This window comes from Bubalus kerabau, chromosome 7, assembly GCF_029407905.1.
Source record: "Bubalus kerabau isolate K-KA32 ecotype Philippines breed swamp buffalo chromosome 7, PCC_UOA_SB_1v2, whole genome shotgun sequence".
Lineage (NCBI taxonomy): Eukaryota > Metazoa > Chordata > Mammalia > Artiodactyla > Bovidae > Bubalus > Bubalus kerabau.
This window is the reverse complement of record NC_073630.1, coordinates 10,600,623-10,619,925: the sequence shown is the minus strand read 5'-3', so window position 1 is coordinate 10,619,925 and position 19,303 is coordinate 10,600,623. Positions and strand designations below refer to the sequence as shown.

At 36.8% G+C, this 19,303-nt stretch overlaps 1 protein-coding gene across 7 annotated transcripts in view; it reads left to right on the top strand.

Moving 5' to 3' along the window:
- FAM13A (family with sequence similarity 13 member A) overlaps window positions 1-19,303 on the top strand; it is a 330,402-nt gene that overhangs the window by 145,505 nt on the left and 165,594 nt on the right. For all 7 annotated transcript variants that reach the window (XM_055587622.1, XM_055587621.1, XM_055587620.1 and 4 more), the window contains exon 6: window positions 12,895-12,969. In XM_055587622.1, the coding sequence (XP_055443597.1) occupies window positions 12,895-12,969 (75 nt within the window). The remainder of the gene's footprint in view (window positions 1-12,894; window positions 12,970-19,303) is intronic.

The window sequence follows — 19,303 nt, the reverse complement described above, 5'->3', positions numbered from 1 at the left end:
GCTGTTTGCATATTTTGAAAATTAACCACTTGTCAGTCGTATTAGTCACAAATATCTACTCCCAGTCCATAGGTTGTCTTTTTTTGTTGTTTATGATTTTTTTTTTGCTGTGCAAAGGCTTAAAAATTTGATTAGGTCCCACTTATTTTTGCTTTTATTTCTGTTGTCTTGGAATACTGACCATAGAAAATACTGATGCAGTTTATCCAATAATGTTTTGCCTGTGTTCTCTTTTGGGATCTTTATGGTGTCATGCCTTATATTTAAGTCTTTAAGCCATTTTGAATTGATTCTTATGTATTCTGTAAGGGTGTGTTCTAACTTCATTAGTTTCCGTGTGACTAACTTTCCCAACACCACTTGTTGAAGAGACTGTTTTTTCCCATTGTATATTATTGTCTCCTTTGTCAAACTTCAGTTGACCATAGATGTGTGGGTTTACTTCTGGGCTCTCTGTTCTGTTCTATTGATCCATATGTCTATATTTTTGCCAATACCATGCTGTTTTGATTACTGTAGTTTTATAATATTATCTGAAGTCTGGGAGCATTATGCCTCTTACTTTGTCATTTTTCCTCAGGATTGCTTTGGCAATTCTGAGTCTTTCATGGTGCCATATAAATTTTAAGATTATTTGTTCTAGTTCTGTGAAAAATATCATGGGTAATTTAATAGGGATCACATTAAATCTGTAGATTGCTTTGGGTAGCATGGCCATTTAAACAGTATTAATTCTTTCAGTTCAAGACCATGGGACATCTTTCCATTTGTTTAAATTATCTTTGATTTCCTTTATTGCTGTTTTGTAGTTCTCAGCATATAAGTCTTTTACCTTTTTGATGAGATTTATTCCTAAGAATTTTTTTCATGCAATATTAAAAGAATTTCTAATTCAAAAGAATTTTGATGCAAAATTAAAATAATTTTTGATGCAGTTAAAATTGATGTTTATTTATATTCCTTTTCTCATATTTCATTGTTAGTGTAAAGAAATGCAGCAAATTTCTTTGTTAATCTTGTACCTGCTACCTTGCTGAATTCTTTATCAGTTCTAGTTGGTTTTGTATGGAGTCTTTATGTTATATATATGTAGTATTGTATCATCTGCATACCATGACAATTTTATCTCTTCCTTACCAATTTGAATACCTTTTATTTCTTCCTGTTTGATTGCTGTGGCTAGGACTTCCAGTACTATGTTGAATAGAACTTAAGAGAGTGAGCATCCTTGTCTTGTTCCAAATTTTAGTGGGAAGGCTTTCAGCTTTTCACCATTGAGTTTTATACTGACCATGAATTTTTCATAAATAGCTTTTATTTTGTTGAGGTATATTCCCTCTATACCAGCTTTCCTAAGGGTTTTTATCATTAATGAATATTAAATTTTATCAAATATTCTTTCTGCATCTATTGAGATGATCATATGGTTTTTGTTTTTTTGTTGTTGATGGAGTGTATCACATTGATGGATTTGTGTATGTTGAATGATCCTTGTGACTCTGGGATGAATCTAATTAAGAGTGCTGTGTATGATATTTTTGTGTGTTGTTAGATTCCATTTGCTAATTTTTTTGAGAATTTTTGCTTGTATATTCATCAAAGAGATTGGCCTTTAATTTTCTTTTTTGGTAGTATCTTTGTCTGGTTTTGGCATCAGGGTGATGATGTCTTCATAGAATATCTGTGGGAGTGTTCCTTCCCCTTAAATATTTTGGAAGAGTTTGAGAAGGATTAGGTTTTTCTTTGTATGTTTGGTCAAATTTGCCTGCAAAGCTATGTGATCCTGGACTTTTTTTTATAAGGAGTTTTTAAGTTATAGATTCTATTTCACTACCAGTGATTGGTCTGTTCAGGTTATTTATTTCTTCTTGATTCAGTTTTGATATATTTCTAGAAACTTGTCCATTTTTTCTAGGTTATGTAATTTTTAGGCATATAATTGTTTATAGTATCTGTTATGTTTGGGTGGGGATTGGTTGGTTGGTTGTATTTCTATGGTAGCAGTTGTGATTTCTCCTCTTTTTATTCATTTGGGTCTTTGCTCTTTTCTTCTTGGTGAGCCTGGACAGAGGTTTATCAATTTTGTTTGCTGTTTCAAAGAACCAACTCTTGATTTTGTTGATTTTTTATTTTTCTGTTTTTTTTAAATCTCTATTCTACTAACATTTCCTTCCTTCTGCTGACTTTAAGTTTTCTTTGTTTTTCTTTTTCTAATTGTTTTAGGTGGTGGATTATATTGATTAGTTGTTTGAGATTTTTCTTGTTTCTTGAAGGCCTGTATTGCTATGAACTTCCCTCTAAGAACTTCTTTTGCTGCATCCCATAGATTTTTTTATGGTTATGTTTTCATTGTCATTTGCTTCAAGATATTTTTAAATTTCTTCTTTCATGTCATCATTGATCCATTGGGTATTTTCTTTTTTTGTGTAGTTTGCTGTTTAGTGTCTATGTACTCATTTTTCCTCATTTATTTTTCTGTGGTTAATTTCTAGTTTCATGCCATTGTGATCAGAAAAGATGCTTGAAATACTTTCTGTACTCTTAAATTTGTTGAGACTTGTTTTGCACCCTAATATGTGATCAATCCTAGATTATATACCATATGCAGTTGAAAAAAGTCTGTCTTCTGCTTTTTTTTTTTTTGAGTGTAATGTCCTGAAAATATCAATTAAGTCTAATTTGAACTACCATTTATTAAACACCTACTATGTTACAGGCAGTATTCTGTGAACTAGAGCTGTAGGTTTAATTTAAAAAAAAAACTCTGCCCTCATAGAGTTTGCCTCTTTAGTAAGGGGACACAAACAATAAATAATTAAGGAAATTAACATGATATTTAATGATATAGTCTGTGAAGAAAATTAAACCATGATAAGGACTTGAGATTAATGGTGTATGAGAGGAGAGAAGGAAAGTGAAGTCACTATTTTCTATAGAGAATTGAGGGAGACCTCTCTGAGGTGAGTGGAGATCACAGTGATTTGATGGAGTAAGTCATGTATATAGATATGAGGAAGAAGAGCATCCCAGGCAGAGACCAGCAAATAAAAAAGGCTTGAGTCTGGCCTTTGCTTGGTCACTTACGACAACAGATTCAAACCCCTGTGCAAATCAGTAAAAAAGTTAGAGCTTCTTCAAGTCAAGACTGTGAAACAATAAAATGTGGTGACTAACTTAACAAAGAAATGCACAGATATTGAGAATAGATCTGAAATCTCCAGCACGATATATGGACACACAAACCAATCTTAAACCATGAGGCACCGTGACAGAAATAAAGCAAGTTGTGAGTAACTGGGGAGAGCTGTTTTTGATGAGATTATTACAAAAATCTTCTCTATAAGAGGTGACAGAGCGAAAGGAAGAGAAAACTATAATGGATTGTAATTACACAATCACAAGTCTAGATTCTAATGTTTAGAAGAAAGAAAGCATTAGTCACTCAGTAGTGTCTGATTCTTTGTGAACCCATGGACTGTATTCCGCCAGGCTCCTCTGTCCATGAGATTTTTTCCAGGCAAGAATACTGGAGTTGGTTGCCATTTCATTCTCCAGGGGATCATCCCCATCCAGGGATTGAACTCAGGTCTCCTGCATTGCAGCCAGATTCTTTACTGTGTGAGCCACCAGGGAAGCCCAAATTCTAATGTTTAGTGATGTTTCGATCTTTAATTTCACCATCCCTTGCTATATTCATTCTCATTCCTTTTTCTTTAATTAGAAATGACTGGCTGCCATTCTCTGTAAAGCAATTTTTAAGAGACTTAAAAGACAGTTAAGGTTGTACCTGTGAATATTATAGTTGCAGTTTATAAAGTAATGAGTTCAAAATATATCTGACACTTTATTACTTCTCATCTCCTCCATTTATATTTCCCTGGTCCAAGCCCAAGAACTACAGATTTCTTCCCAAACATTTATATAATGAAAATCTGTTAAATGCTATTTTAATTCAATTTGTTCCATTTATTTATGTAAAGATAACATCATAGTGCTTTTGAGTTTTAATAAAACATCTTCATTTATTATAGTCAAATTAACATTCATTTTGCAGATACAGATGAATTAAAGAGGAGACGTTTATGGTATTGTAAGAAGTGGTCTGCAATCTGCCAGTGTCATTTATTGTATTCTGGTTGTGTGGAAAGTAGCGGTGTTCTTTGTATCTCTTTCCTGTAGGAGGCCTTAGGCTTTGGCTATTACACCCACTTGTAATCATATCAGCATTGCTGTCTGTCCTCTGATCTCCAAGTCACTATTCAACCAAATCACTTGTTGTGGTTTGACCCCAGCCTGCCATCTGCAGCTCTCTGACAACTGCCTGTTATAATAGTAGCTTATTTGCCACCTGCCCTCACTCACCATCATATTATCCAAGTAATTTAAAAAAATGTATTATTATTTGATTCTCAATATCAAGGAGATTCATTACATTTCTTTAGTGGTTGGAAATTAATACTAAAAGAAAGGGAAATGTAGGAGTTGGCATTGTTCTCTTTATTCATTCAAAAAAAATTTATAAAATACTAATGAATACTCAAGACCCCATGCCCTTCTCTAGGGGATCTTCCAACCCAGGGATCGAACCCAGGTCTCCCACATTGCAGGCAGATTCTTTATGAGCCACCAGGGAAGCTCTACTGAATACTGGGGATACACTAAACAAATCTCTATCCACGTGAAACTTAAAGTCTACTGAAGTTAATATTAACCTGACTTCCCTAGGGGCGTTGGTGGTAAAGAACCCACCTACCAATGCAGGAGACATAAGAGACACGGATTTAGTCCCTGGGTCAGGAAAATCCCCTGGAGAAGGGCATGGCAACCCACTTTAGTATTCTTGCCTGGAAAATCTCATGAACAGAGAACCCTGGTGGGCTATAGTGCATGGGGTCGCAAAGAGTCGGACACAACTGAAGTGACTTAGCATGCAAGAAATTAATGTATGATAAATAAATCAAATGTAAAATAAAATTGTGAATGACAAATTAGAATAAGCACCATGATTGAATTAAAGCAGGTTAATAAGAGTGTTGGGGCTTCCCTCATATTTCAGTTGGTAAAAGAATCCACCCACCTATATTGCAGGAGACCCCGGTTTGATTCCTGGGTTAGGAAGATCCACTGGAGAAAGGATAGGCTACCCACTCCAGTATTCTTGGGCTTCCCTTCTGGCTCAGCTGGTAAAGAATCTGCCTGCAGTGAGGGAGATCTGGGTTCAATCTCTGGGTTGGGAAGATCCCCTGGAGAAGGGAAAGGCTACCCACTCCAGTATTCTGGCCTGGAGAGTTTCATGGACTGTATAGTCCATGGAGTTGCAAAGAGTCAGACACGACTGGGCAACTTTCACTTTCAGTAAGAGTGTAACCAGGGAAGCCACTTTAAATGAGGTGGTTAAAGCAGGCATCTCTGAGGGGATGACATAGGAGCTGAAGAATGAGAATACACCAGCCATACTAAATAGATGGTAGAGAGGAATTCCAGGGAGAGGGAACATGAGGGGCAAATGCTTGAAGGCATGAAGGGTCTTGGAGTATTTGAAGGTTGAAAAAGAAGTCCACTACGGCTGAGTCATAGTAAGGAAGGGGGCAAGTCGTGTGAGTGAGGTTAGAGAAGTATGGATGGGCTAGAACTTGCAGGGCTATGTAGATAATGATAAAAAGTTTAGATTTTATTCCAGGAGTAATAAGACACTGCTTGTGGAGTGACCTCATCTGATGTATGTACGTAAAGTTTGTAGAAGGCAGGATGATTGAAGTAGTTTAGGTGAGCAGTGGCGGCTGTGACTGAGGTGGCCATGTACCTAGAAGTGAATTAATCCCAGTTTACTTTGGAGAGTGCTGACTAGACTTGATGGTAGGGTTGATGGTGGGCATCAAGGTCAATACCTAAGACCTTGGCTTAAGTCACAGGGTACCATTTGATAATCTGGCAAAGACACTCAGGACTGACCAAATATGTTTTTGCTGATAAATCAAAAGCTCAGGTTTGGACATACTAAATTTAGGTGCTTATTAGACAGCAAGGTGGAGTTGCCAAGTAGACAGAAATAAGTAGCTTAGTAGAAATGTCAAAGATAGTGATACAAATTTAGGAGTCACTAGATATTGGTTGTATTTAAAAGCAGTTAAAATGCTCTGAGATCATTGTATCATTTGGGAAAAGACTTCTCTGCATCAACCCTTGAGTCACTCCAATTTCATTCAACACATATTTATTGAGCTCCTGCTATATGAGGCACTTTCAGTGGCATGTAGTTTTAGTAATAAGTAAGAAAGACCCTAATAGGTGGCTCAGACAGTAAAGAATGTGCCTGCAATATGGGAGACCCAGGTTTGATCCCTGGGTGGGGTAGATCCCTTGGAGAAGGGAATGGCAACCCACTCCAGTATTCTTGCCTGGAGAATTCCATGGACAGAGGAGCTTGGCAGGCTACAGTCCATGGGGTCACAAAGAGTCAGACATGACTGAGCGACTGAAACACACACATGAGAAAGACAAATTATTGCTTTCATAGAACTTCTATTTAGTAAAGGAATGGCTCAGATGGTAAAGAATCTGCCTGGAGTGCAGGAGACCTGGGTTTGATCTGGGTTCGATCCCTGGGTCGGGAAGATCTCCTGAAGAAAGGAATGACAACCCACTCAAGTATTCTTGCCTGGAGAATTCCATGGACAGGGGAGCCTGGCAGTCTATAGTCCATGGGTCGCAAAGAGTCGGACACAACTGACTGACTAATACACACACACAAAACAAACCAATAACTAGTAGATATGTAACTTTATTGTATAGAGGAGAAGCAGAATCCAAAGAGATCATGTGAAGTTAGTGAGTTAGGCAACTTTTTTTTCCCTCCCGGTGATGATGTGGCAGCTACTAGAAGCAGGCACCTGGGTCACATGTTGCTAAGAACCTGAGTAAGATGGAGACCAAACTGTGAGTGTTTTCAGTACTTTCTGTGGAGTGTGACCACTTAAAAAATAAAAACAAAAGTTAAAAAAAAACTAGAACAACAACAAAACAGATTTGGGGGCATCAAAGCTAAAGAAGTAGAGATCATGAAAACAGCTATTTTGGAGGAATGGGTTATAAAGGAAAGAAAAAAAACTTGGGACCACCACTAATGGAAGAAGTAAGATTAAGGAAGTGAGTTATGTTTGATTCTTTAGGATAATTACAGAACCTGCCTGTGATTATGGGACTTGTCTAATAGAGAGGGAGTGGGAGGGTAGAATTGGAAGAGTGATGTCCTTGAGAAGATGAAAGGAGATAGGATTGAGGGTGGCATTAAAGGAATGGTTGATTAGGACCAGAATCTTCTATTGTAACTGGAGGAATGGAGAGTGGCTTGTAAATTTGATGGGGGGGTGTAGGGGAAAGGTGATGAGAACTTTCTCTGATGTGTCTCTTTTTCCAGTGAAGCAAAAATGGAAGGAAAGGGGCTTGAGAAAAGAGGAGGAGACATGAAATAGCATCTTGGAGAATAGAGGCCTTACTAAAGAAATATAGCAGGATTGTTGTGAAGATTTATGTTAATACATTTAACATGGCAGTCAACCACTTCTATAATTTTTTTCCCAGCCACTTTCAGTTGCTCCATTCTCAACACAGAGAAGACATATCACTGGATTCTTCCTTTTATGAGATAAATGCAGTGATTAAAGACGAGAGGAAGGAAATGAAGGGCATTAGAAAAGGAATGAAAGGTCCTGAAGTGTAAGCTGATTAAGAAGGGAATTAAAAACAAGAGGAATGCATAAAGGATTGCAAAAAATTAGAAAGGGATATTGTTCATTGATTTGGTTTACTCATTCACTACAACACTTGAGCTTCTGCTATGTGCCAAATTGTACTGGGTCCTGTGAATATATTCATAAGTGATAGGATATAGGTCTTCTCACGTTGTGAGTGATATAGGTCTTCTCATGGAGTAGTGTGAGATGGATAGTGAAGAATTGAAACCACTCAGTATTAAAGTCATATATTGCTGAGCGCAGTGAAGAAATAGAGAGCATCAGCAGGTGGGGAGAGCAGTAGTGACACAGATGAGGTGTTCAGGGAGGGCAGCCTCTCTAGTAAAAACTGAACAGAGACCTGGATGAAGTGCAGGCACACTCTGTGAATATCTGGGATCAGTGGGTTCGGCTGAGGGAGCAGCAACTGTGTTTATATTTTTTAATGTCATTAGTAGGTGAATGGCAAGGCCAACAAAGCTGTGACAAACAAGGTATTTTTTTCTTTCCCTATTGTGTTTTAAAGTGGTGTTTTCATGATACCAAAGTGACACGGCAGGTTTAAACAATTGATTGTTGCTCAGAGTCATTAGAATGGGCAGTCAGTTCAGTCAGAAGTCTTATTCAAGCAGTTGAAATGTTTAAAATAAATATAAATATACCCTGTGTAATATATTCATGTCTAATTTATCATTCCATCCTCCAGTGACCAGCATTGGAATGCCACACGTAATGGGGTTCAGTTAATATTTGAGAGAATTTCCGTGCACACATGTAGTTTAATACTTACAAACAAAAACATCCCCACTTCAAACCTTTGCCAAGAAGCTCTTCTAAGGGGAGAGTTTAAACACAAACCTGAGGTTCCTTGCCTTTGCCCTGAGAACTGGGGATTAGCTTTAAAAGCCTTGCTTTTTAAATGTAGATACAGTTTATGTACCATACAGTTCACTCGTTTACAGTATGCGGTTTATTGAGTTTTAGCAGGTTTACAAAGTTGTACAACCATTACCATTATCTAATTCCAGAACATTTTTGTCACGCCCAAGACCCTGACAGCCGCTAATCTCCTTCCTGCTGCTGTTTGCCTGTTCTGGACACTTCATATACGTGGAATCACACAATATGTCTGTGACTTTGTGTTTGGCTTCTTTCCCTTGGCATATTGTTTTCATGATGTTATTAGCAGATCTTAGTACTTTATTCCTTTTTATAGCTGGACAATATTCCATCGTGTGAATACACCATTTTTTAAAATCTGATCATCAGTTGATAGACATTTGGGTTATTTACATTTGTGGACTATTATGAATAATGCTACTGTGAGCACTCAAGTAAAAAGTTTTGTGTGGACATATGTTTTTAATTCTCAGGTATATGCCTACAAGTATAAGTGGCTTTTGAAAAGCACAACTTTTGAAAGGCTTAATCTTTAAACTGTTTCTCATAATATATTACCGAGTTTCCACACTATATCTGTTTTAAAACAATAAATTCAGTTATTACCAGTTACTGATTTAAGCTACTAGTTGAATTACTTAATTTTTCTCTAGAAATCTGAGTAACACAACCTTGCAGGGAACGTTGCCGGTGTTCTGCAGCTCAGTGCCGCTGCTTGGGTGCCCACACCTCTGCAGCATTCTGATGGCACTCTGGGACTGCAGCTCTGAAGAGGACATGGCTTACCTTTGAGTCAATAAATACTGTTTCCTGGACGAATCATGAAATCTTGAAATTTAAGACTAGATAGGATTCTTGAGCACATATAATCAATCCCTTTGTTTTATAGATCTTTGGACTGAGGGAGAGATGCAAGAGGTTAAAATGCTTGCCTGGCTTCCTAGAGATGATTAGTTCAAGAACTAGGATGAGAAAGCAGATCGCTTGACTCTGCATTTTGTGCTGTGACTACTAAACTTCACAATGACTCTGTTGTCTGAATTTGAAGTCATAAAACAAAAAATAAAAGAATTTATGTAGGTGGTATTTTCAGTTAAAAGTTTACAGAAAGCACTTTCAGAGTCTTTTAGGGAAAAGCTGACTCTCAGCTTTATATTTATTAATTCACAGGAACAGGGAGGCAAAATAAGGGTGATACCATCACTTTTAAAGGGAATACCATCACTTCTAGTTTATGCATGAGGAAGAAAGAATTATAGGCATTTATAAACCCAGACAGACATAAACAAAGGTCAGTTGTTCCTATTAACTTCCCTTACCAATCAGCCTTCTTTCTTCTCTTCACATTCTAACATTTACTTACTAGCAGTTTAAAAAGAGGTATAAGGATTATACCTAATTATATTATCCAAGTGTAGCCAAATTACACAACAGATTATGCAGTTAATAACTTAGACCTTTTAAATGTCATTCTGGTTATAGTTTATTCCTCTCACAGTGAGTCAGAAACGGGAATGGGTTCATTCACTATTTCCAGTAAACAGCTTCCCACCAGCAGGTGTTGTGACTGGTGGGAATGGGTGGGACTGGAAGGCACACTTACTTGGACATCTCAGAAATGTACTCTTGATCCGTACATAGGGCTGTGCGCGAGGCCACAGGCAGCTGAGTGTGTTGGCAGCGCTGCAGTGACCCCCCCACACCCCCCACTGCAGCTCACAAGACGCTCTGATCTCCTCTGAGTCTGGGGATACTGCTCCCTACAAAGCAGAGAACAGGTGCCAGGTGCAGACCTGTGGCCCAGGCCCCATGCTCTGTGTAATTTTGGTCACATCACCTCAGGATCCACATCTCTCACTTGTAAAATCGGGGGAGGGTAGCTGAGCACTGTTTCTTTAAAAATTCTCTTGGCTTAAAATGCTTTAGTTCTACAACCTACTCTTTTAAGATGCTGAGTATATTGGATGATAAGTAATATCTATAGATCATAAGAGCTCAGGCTTTAAAGTAATTCAAAACCATCTTTGAATCCTGTGTGACATTAGGCAATTTACTTAACTTCTGTACACTTTTATTGTGTAATGTTAATAGTTCAAAGGGGAATAATGATAATACAATTATAGTACTTAACTCATAGACTGTTGAGGTGGAAATGGTATTATAAATGCAAAGTCTTTAGCACCATGCCTGACATATCCTATAATTTAGTAGTTATATATTAGTAGTGAATAGTATTATTATTTCTGAGTAGTATTATTATTTCCTTTAGGGATGTTTTATACTAATAATATACTGTTTTCTTTAGAAACAAAATAATCCCAGCAAATTTTAGTAACATTACAAGGTGTGTAAACTGTAGTTTTGTTTAAAAGATGATGATCTTAAAAAAGGATGATGATTAATTAACTGTGAGATGAACCTGAAAAAAACTCATTATTTAGGTGATTGAATGGTAGGCATGATGGGAAAAGAAGTGAGATGCAGAGGTAAAGGTTATGGAGCAAGTAAAAGAAATCTGACTTATTCTTAGCATTATTGTCAACTATCATCTTCCTGTTACGTATTTTTGTTCTATCTTAATCTAGAGATAGAATCATCTAATGTAAAATTTACTAAACTTAATGGCCATTCAGAAGTGAATCCCTGTATTATTTTTTAAAACAACAAGACTATTCTTTTCATGAATTCAGTTCAGTTCAGTTGCTCGGTCATGTCCGACTCTTTGCAACCCCATGAACTGCAGCACGCCAGGCCACCCTGTCCATCACCAACTCCTGGAATCCACCCAAACCCATGTCCATCAAGTCGGTGATGCCATCCAACCATCTCATCCTATCGTTCCCTTCTTTTCCTCCCCTCAATCTTTCCCAGCATCAGGGTCTTTTCAAATGAGTCAGCCCTTTGCATCAGGTGGCCAAAGTATTGGAGTTTCAGCTTCAGCATCAGTCCTTCCAATGAACACCCAGGACTGATCTCCTTTAGGATGGACTGGTTGGATCTCCTTGCAGTCCAAGGGACTCTCAAGAGTCTTCTCCAACACCATAGTATAAAAGCATCAATTCTTCGGTGCTCAGCTTTCTTGATAGTCCAACTCTCATATCCATACATGACCACTGGAAAAACCATAGCCTTGACTAGACAGAACTTTGGTGGCAAAGTAATGTCTCTGCTTTTTAATATGCTGTCTAGGTTGGTCATAACTTTCCTTCCAAGGAGTGAGCATCTTTTAATTTCATGGCTGCAGTCACCATCTGCAGTGATTTTGGAGCCCCCCCCAAAATAAAGTCTGACACTGTTTCCACTGTTTCCCCATCTATCTGCCATGAAGTGATGGGACCAGATGCCATGATCTTCGTTTTCTGAATGTTGAGCTTTAAGCCAACTTTTTCACTCTCCACTTTCACTTTCATCAAGAGGCTTTTGAGTTCCTCGTCACTTTCTGCCATAAGGGTGGTGTCATCTGCATATCTGAGGTTATTGAGATCTCTCCTGGCAATCTTGATTCCAGCTTGTGTTTCTTCCAATCCAGCGTTTCTCATGATGTGCTCTGCATACAAGTTAAATAAGCAGGGTGACAATATACAGCTTTGACATACTCCTTTTCCCATTTGGAACCAGTCTGTTGTTCTGTGTCCAGTTCTAACTGTTGCTTCCTGACCTGCATACAGGTATTATGTAGAAATAAATAGTAAATCTATCCAACCCCAAGTAAGCTGCCACCCGTAATCTCTGCTCTTATTTTTGCATGTACTATATTGACGTGAACCAGGGACTTAGAAGCTTAATTATTTTGTAAACAGATACTCCGATATTTTTTCTCAGGATATTGATATTGTCGCTATTCAGTAGTAGTTTGCTAAACAATATGAAGGAATTTGTTTTATGATAAAATACTTATAGACTCAAAACCCATTTGTTAAATACTTGGAGAAAGTTGGAAACTCAAAGTTTGGTGTTGATGTCTTGGAAAATTACTCTTTAGTTCTCCAAAGGAGAGGCGAGCTGTCTGTGAATATGTGAGTGACATGCTATATCATCGTAGAATATGTGTGTCCTATAGGTGCCATACTGATTCTGTCACTGTTTTATGTTACTTCACTGTTGTATGTGATGAAGAAAAGAAATGTTTCAGCTTCTCACTACAATTTCACTAGCTTCTGGTGTGAACAACTCAATCCAGAAATGATTTTCACTATATTGTAATTTCTGTTTAGGGTAGTATTCTTCAGTCTCTAATGTTTCTTTCATACTTCTTTTATAGGAGGCCAATTGTAAGAACATCCTTCTAACAAAAGATTTTGAAAGAGACGCACAAAAGCCATCTCCAAAAACCAAGGTAGGCGATCTCTGCTTTTTAGGCAGAAACATTTAGGAAGACTCTTTATTTTCTTGTGTTTCCATGTTTCTGATCATACATATGACTGAATAAAGGGTATAATGTGTAAAATTTTGTTTTCCTTATTAAGACAATTTCAAAATGCACATATTTGTTTTGCTACTGAGAAGAAAATCTCATTTAACTGAAAATATTTACTTGTACACCCAGAAGAGTGATTACATTAATTTTAGAGCCCCTTTCCAAATCTTAAATCTTTTAAGTAGAACTTCTCCTATATACTGGGCTTCCCTGGTGGCTCAGAGGGTAAAGCGTCTGCCTGCAATGTGGGAGACCCAGGTTTGAGCCCTGGGTTGGGAAGATCCCCTGGAGGAGGAAATGGCAACCCACCAGTATTCTTGCCTGGAGAATCCCATGGACAGAGCAGCCTGGTAGGCTACAGTCTACGGGGTCGCAAAGAGTCAGACACGACTGAGCAACTTCACTCACTCACTCTCCTATATACTAGGTGTATATGATATTCCTAACTGGCCACTGTATATTTTAAATTTTTTTATTTTTGACTATTTTGGATCTTCTTAGCCGTGCACAGGCTTTCTCTAGTCGTGGTGAGCGGAGTCTGCTCTCTAGTTGCGGTCCACGGGCTTCTCGCTGCAGTGGCTTGTTTCGGAGCCCAGGCTCTGGAACACATGCGCCTCAGTAGTCGCGCGCGGGTTCAGCGTCTGTGGTGCACAGGCTTAGTTACCCTGAGGCATGTGGGGTCTTCCCAGACTAAGGATCAAACCTGTGTCCCCGCATCGGCAGGAGAATTCTTAACCACCAAGGAAGTCCTGTGATATTTATAGAGATATTTTTTGTTTTTCTCCAATTCTAAGACAAGATTTTCTCCAAATTTTCTTGAGTACATTGTGGGCAAAATTTTAAAGGATTCTTGTCTTTAGTTTTAATTGCACATTATTATAAAAATTATTTGGGCTTTTTTTTTTTTTTTTGCCTTTTTTTCTGTTTGTTTTTTTGTTGGCTTTTTTTTTTTTTTTGGCTTTATTTTTAAAGGCAAATCAAGTTAAGTGTGAGTCATTACTTAGTATCTTACAGTTAGAGGCTACAGTTATTTTATTTTTTTAATTTTTTAAAAATCTTTTTTATGAAACTTTTTCCACTTTTTTTTCCTGGAAAATTGTTTTAACTACTATGCTTTTCTTTCCAGATCAGACTATTTTTTTAATCTTTTTCATGTATTTTCTATTCAAACTTACATAACTTCAGTTCTCTAGAAGAAATCTTGTTTACTGTTAAAAATTCAGTGTCAAAAATATGCTCACCAAAACAAATGCATTGAAAAATACAGGATTTGAGAAACATTTTTAAGGTAACATTTGCTCATTATTTTCATTTTTATTGATATTCCTACTTTTAGGTGAAGAGACCTTAGATGAATCACTTTCTAAATATAAGATAATCTTGAAACTGTCATAAAAATTGTTTGAAGGGATTCTTTTATTCTTATGAAATTAATCCAATTTGGAATATTTCAGGCATATAGAGAATCAATAATTAATGTGCATTGATTACTCTCTGTGAGTCTCACTGTATTGTTTATGACCAAGCTAATTAAATAGAGAAATTGCTTCATTGTTTAATCTGCAGTTTGTGACTTTAGCTTTTTTGTGGTCTTACATGAGCAAGTTTAAATTTACATGAGCAGGCTAATCTTTGCTTAGCTTTGCTTACTTTAGAAGTGATTAAAATCCTTGTAGTTTCAAATCCCCAGAAATGAGGCAGAGCATGTGAGCTACACAAGATTATAAGGCACTAACTCCTTCACCCAGATTGTATTAAAGATCTTTTTCCAGAAGTTTATCTTTGAAAGCTGAAGCTGAAAACACCTTCAAAATATAGTTGATATAAAAAACAAAATGTGGATGGTGTGTCCTTTCTAGAATGACTTAGGGAACTGTGAGAATGATGTGTGTCCTTGGTACTAATGTTACTTCATTTGGCCTACATAGCAGTCTTTCTCAGACATCTCTAGTTACAGCTGTATGTGCCTTGGACAGCTAAATATTTCTGATCCCTATATGGCTAGAGATGTAAAATGGTAATCCAGAAATGGCATGTGTCCCATTGGCTCTGGAGATGTCTCTCTAGTCTAAGCCATCTGTCCCCATCTGTGTTCCCTCTGCTAGCTGTTGTCTCTGCTCTTAGGCAGTGGGGAGGATTGTATTTCTCTCCCTTACATAGGAAAACCTCTTCCTGACCTGACTCTGCTGGAAAAAATAAATGATACCTTCATTACAGAGTGCCGTGATACTTCCTGGATGAGCAATGATCACCAGCCCTGTTAGTTCAAGGACATGCTCATATAACCATTCCAGGCCCCATACTGGATAGACTGCATATGCAAACAAGTAACTGGAATAGATGATATAGAAGGGAACATTAAACGGATTTTTAAAGAGGTGTAAACATAGACATAGCTTCTTGTAACCTAGTATGATCATGATTTGAGGAGAAGAGACAAAATCTTCTTCTGCTTAATACAAATGTCAGGGGCTCTAAATAAGCCTCATAGCTCATATTCATTGGTCACAGTATAAACCCTGAAGAGGATCCAGGAATTGAGGGGGAAAAAACTCTCTTTCTTCTCTCTCCCCTTGGTGTATGACCTAGACTTCCCACTGAACTTGCTATGTTCTTGTTGACCTTGGTTAAAAAAAAGTTCAGGCCATTGTATAAGAAGGACTGTCCAATTAATTCAGTGCTGGGTGAAGGTATAAAATACAAGATAATCTATTTCCTTTCTGATTCCCTGATAGCTCAGTTGGTAAAATTAAAACTACAAGCACATAATAGTTTTAGTCACTAAATTCTCCTAGTGCTTTTATAGATGTTTCTTTTAGTAAACCAAGTCATATTAACTATAAAATGTGTGATAAAAATAGTGCAGTTATCAAGTTATGTAGTAGAAGCAACTGTTAAATTATTTTTATTTTCAGAGGTTAATGATTTCAGGGATTATGCATCATTTATGAAGGAGATTTTATTCAAAATGAAACCAGTTGTCACATTTGTAGTTTCTTAAATGATTTTTTAAATGCCTATGCCTATTAGCAAAGTAAACTAGAAACTTAGAATAATGTAGAATTTTGAGAAATTTTAGTGACAGTATAATTCAATTTACAAATTAAGTCATTTAATAAACATTTAATTTTACCAAGATTAACGTTATTTTAAAGTCATTGTTAATGGATGTGAATGTATTTTGTGGTTGCTTTAATTTATAAAACATTCTAATTAGTATTCTGCTTTTCCACCGAACGTTGTTTCAGTTTGTGTTTCCATGTATCAGCTTAGCTTGTGTGCTTATCTAATAAAAGTAATAGTAGTAGTATATGTAATAGTGATGATTGCTAATACTGGTCAAGTGCCAGACACTATACTTAATATATATATATTATCTAATAATCATAACATTTCATATGTTGTCATACCATATTCAGCTATATTGAAATTTTGAAACTGCTTCTAATTATCATTAATATAAAAAGCCTTACTTGATAAGTATTAACCAAAGAGTAATTTTTAAACACTTTTATTTTCTTAGGTTTTATGACCTATAATAAATTAAAAGATACAAATTGTTATGATTAATATACCCTAACATACCATCTCTCCTCCCTGTTTTGAAATTGTTTACAATTTAAATACATGTTGTTATAGATTAACTGAATGCCTGTATATATATATAAAAATATATAAATATAATAGATATCATAATTTTGTAGGTTTTATAATATCACCTTCTGCTGAAAGGTTGTTGAATCACGCAAATACACTGGGATTCTTGGCCCCCGGAGGAGAAGAATTCAATCCGGGGCCAGAGACGAGGCTTGATCGCTCAGAGCTTTTGTGTAATAAAGTTTTATTAAAGTATAAAGGAGATAGAGAGAGCTTCTGACATAGGCATCAGAAGGGGGCAGAAAGAGTACCCACTTGCTAGTGTTAACAATGAAGTTATATACTCTCCAATGAATCCAAAGAGTGTCTGGAGGTTGTAAGACCTCATCAGACCTACTCCCATAAGTTACATTTTAAGATAATAGAATTAGCCAGAAGGTTTAATCCAAAGACTGTCCTTAGGCAAGATATATTATTGTTATATAATCCTAAGGAATGTGGAGAAAGAAAAAAAGTTTGTCCTTTCTTCCTCCTTGAGAATTCCAGACCCCTCTCTCCTTGGGGACCCCTAAACTCCCAATCAACCTGCCTAGGAACTGACTCTCTCACTGCAGTTTTCTTTTTCCTGTTCAATAAAGTGTGTCCTATCAATATTCACTTTCAGTAAGAATATATAATGCAGTTTACTTAGATATTCTAGATTTTTCTGTTTAGGTTGTCTCCAATAGTTAGATGACTTCCAGTATTTTGTTATTACAGATCCATTTTAAGTGAGTAATTTTAACATGATACCTTTTTCACCTATAGAAATAGGATCATATGTACATACATCTTTGTCCAGGTATTACAAATACTCTTAAAATGGGCCAGTCTCCATGTTCAGTGGCTGTGTGTGACTGTTTCCATTTCTCAGTTCAGTTCAGTTCAGTCGCTTAGGCATGTCTGACTCTTTGCGACCCCATGAATCGCAGCATGCCAGGCCTCCCTGTCCATCACCACCTCCCGAAGTTCACTCAAACTCACGTCCATTGAGTCCGTGATGCCATCCAGCCATCTCATCCTCTGTCATCCCCTTTTCCTCCTGCCCCCAATCCCTCACAGAGTCAGAGTCTTCTCCAATGAGTCAACTCTTCCCATGAGGTGGCCAAAGTACTGGAGTTTCAGCTTTTGCATCATTCTTTCCAAAAAAATCCCAGGGCTGATCTCCTTCAGAATGGACTGGTTGGATCTCCTTGCAGTCCAAGGGACTCTCAAGAGTCTTCTCCAACACCACAGTTCAAAAGCATCAATTCTTCGGCGCTCAGCTTTCTTCACAGTCCAACTCTCACATCCATACATGACCACTGAAAAAACCATAGCCTTGACTAGACGGACCTTTGTTGACGAAGTGATGGCTCTGCTTTTCAATATGCTGTCTAGGTTGGTCATAACTTTTCTTCCAAGGAGTAAGCGTCTTTTAATTTCATGGCTGTAATCACCATCTGCAGTGATTTTGGAGCCCAAAAAAATAAAGTCTGACACTGTTTCCATTGTTTCCCCATCTATTTCCCATGAAGTGATGGGACCAGATGCCATGATCTTCGTTTTCTGAATGTTGAGCTTTAAGCCAACTTTTTCACTCTCCTCTTTCACTTTCATCAAGAGGCTTTTTAGTTCCTCTTCACTTTCTGGCATAAGGGTGGTGTCATCGGCACATCTGAGGTTATTGATATTTCTCCCTGCAATCTTGATTCCAGCTTGTGCTTCTTTCAGCCCAGCATTTCTCATGATGTACTCTGCATCATGAATGTTAAATTTTAGCAAATATTCCTTCACATCTGTTACGATCATTGCCTGGTTTTTCTCCCACATTCGTTGATTGTAGAGAGTTATATTCATAGATTTTCTAATCTTAAAGCAACAGTGCCTCACTGGAATAAACCACTTCTGAACCTTACCTTGATACATGTTTTTAAATACCTTGAAAATCAAAAATCAGTTATCCAAAACTGATATTTTACTTAGTATTTTTGCATCTAAGTTAATAAAATGTTTTGTTAATCAATTTTTGGTATAAAGGTTGTGCTAGCCTAATAAAATGGACTGAGGAGAATCTTTTCTACTCTGTGAAACAATTTAAGGTGAGGGTTATCAGTGCTTTCATTATTTGATAGAATATATCTATAAACGTGTCTGGGTCTAGTGAGGTTTACTGATTTATGTGTTTTTAATTTTGTTTTGCTTTTTAAATTTGTTTGGCAAGTTGTTTTTTAGCTGCTTATTCAATTTATTTTGGGCTTATAGTCCTATTCATGTTTTTATTAATTCTTAATTATTAGTTTTTTATTAAAATATAGTTGATTTCTAATAATATATTACTCCAGGTATATAGTATAGTAATTCAAAAGTTGTATAGATTGTATTCCATCCATAAAGTTATTATAAAATGTTGGCTATATTCCTTGTGCTGAAGAATATGTCCTTGTAGTATATTTATTTTATATGTAGTAGTTTGTACCTCTTAATCCCCTATCCACAGCTTTCTTCTCTCCCCTTCCCTCTCCCGACTAGTAACCACTAGTTTGTTCTCCATATCTGTGAGTCTGTTTCTGTTTTGTTATATTTATTCATTTATTTTTTGGATTCCACATAGAAGTAATAAGAGAGTATTTGTCTT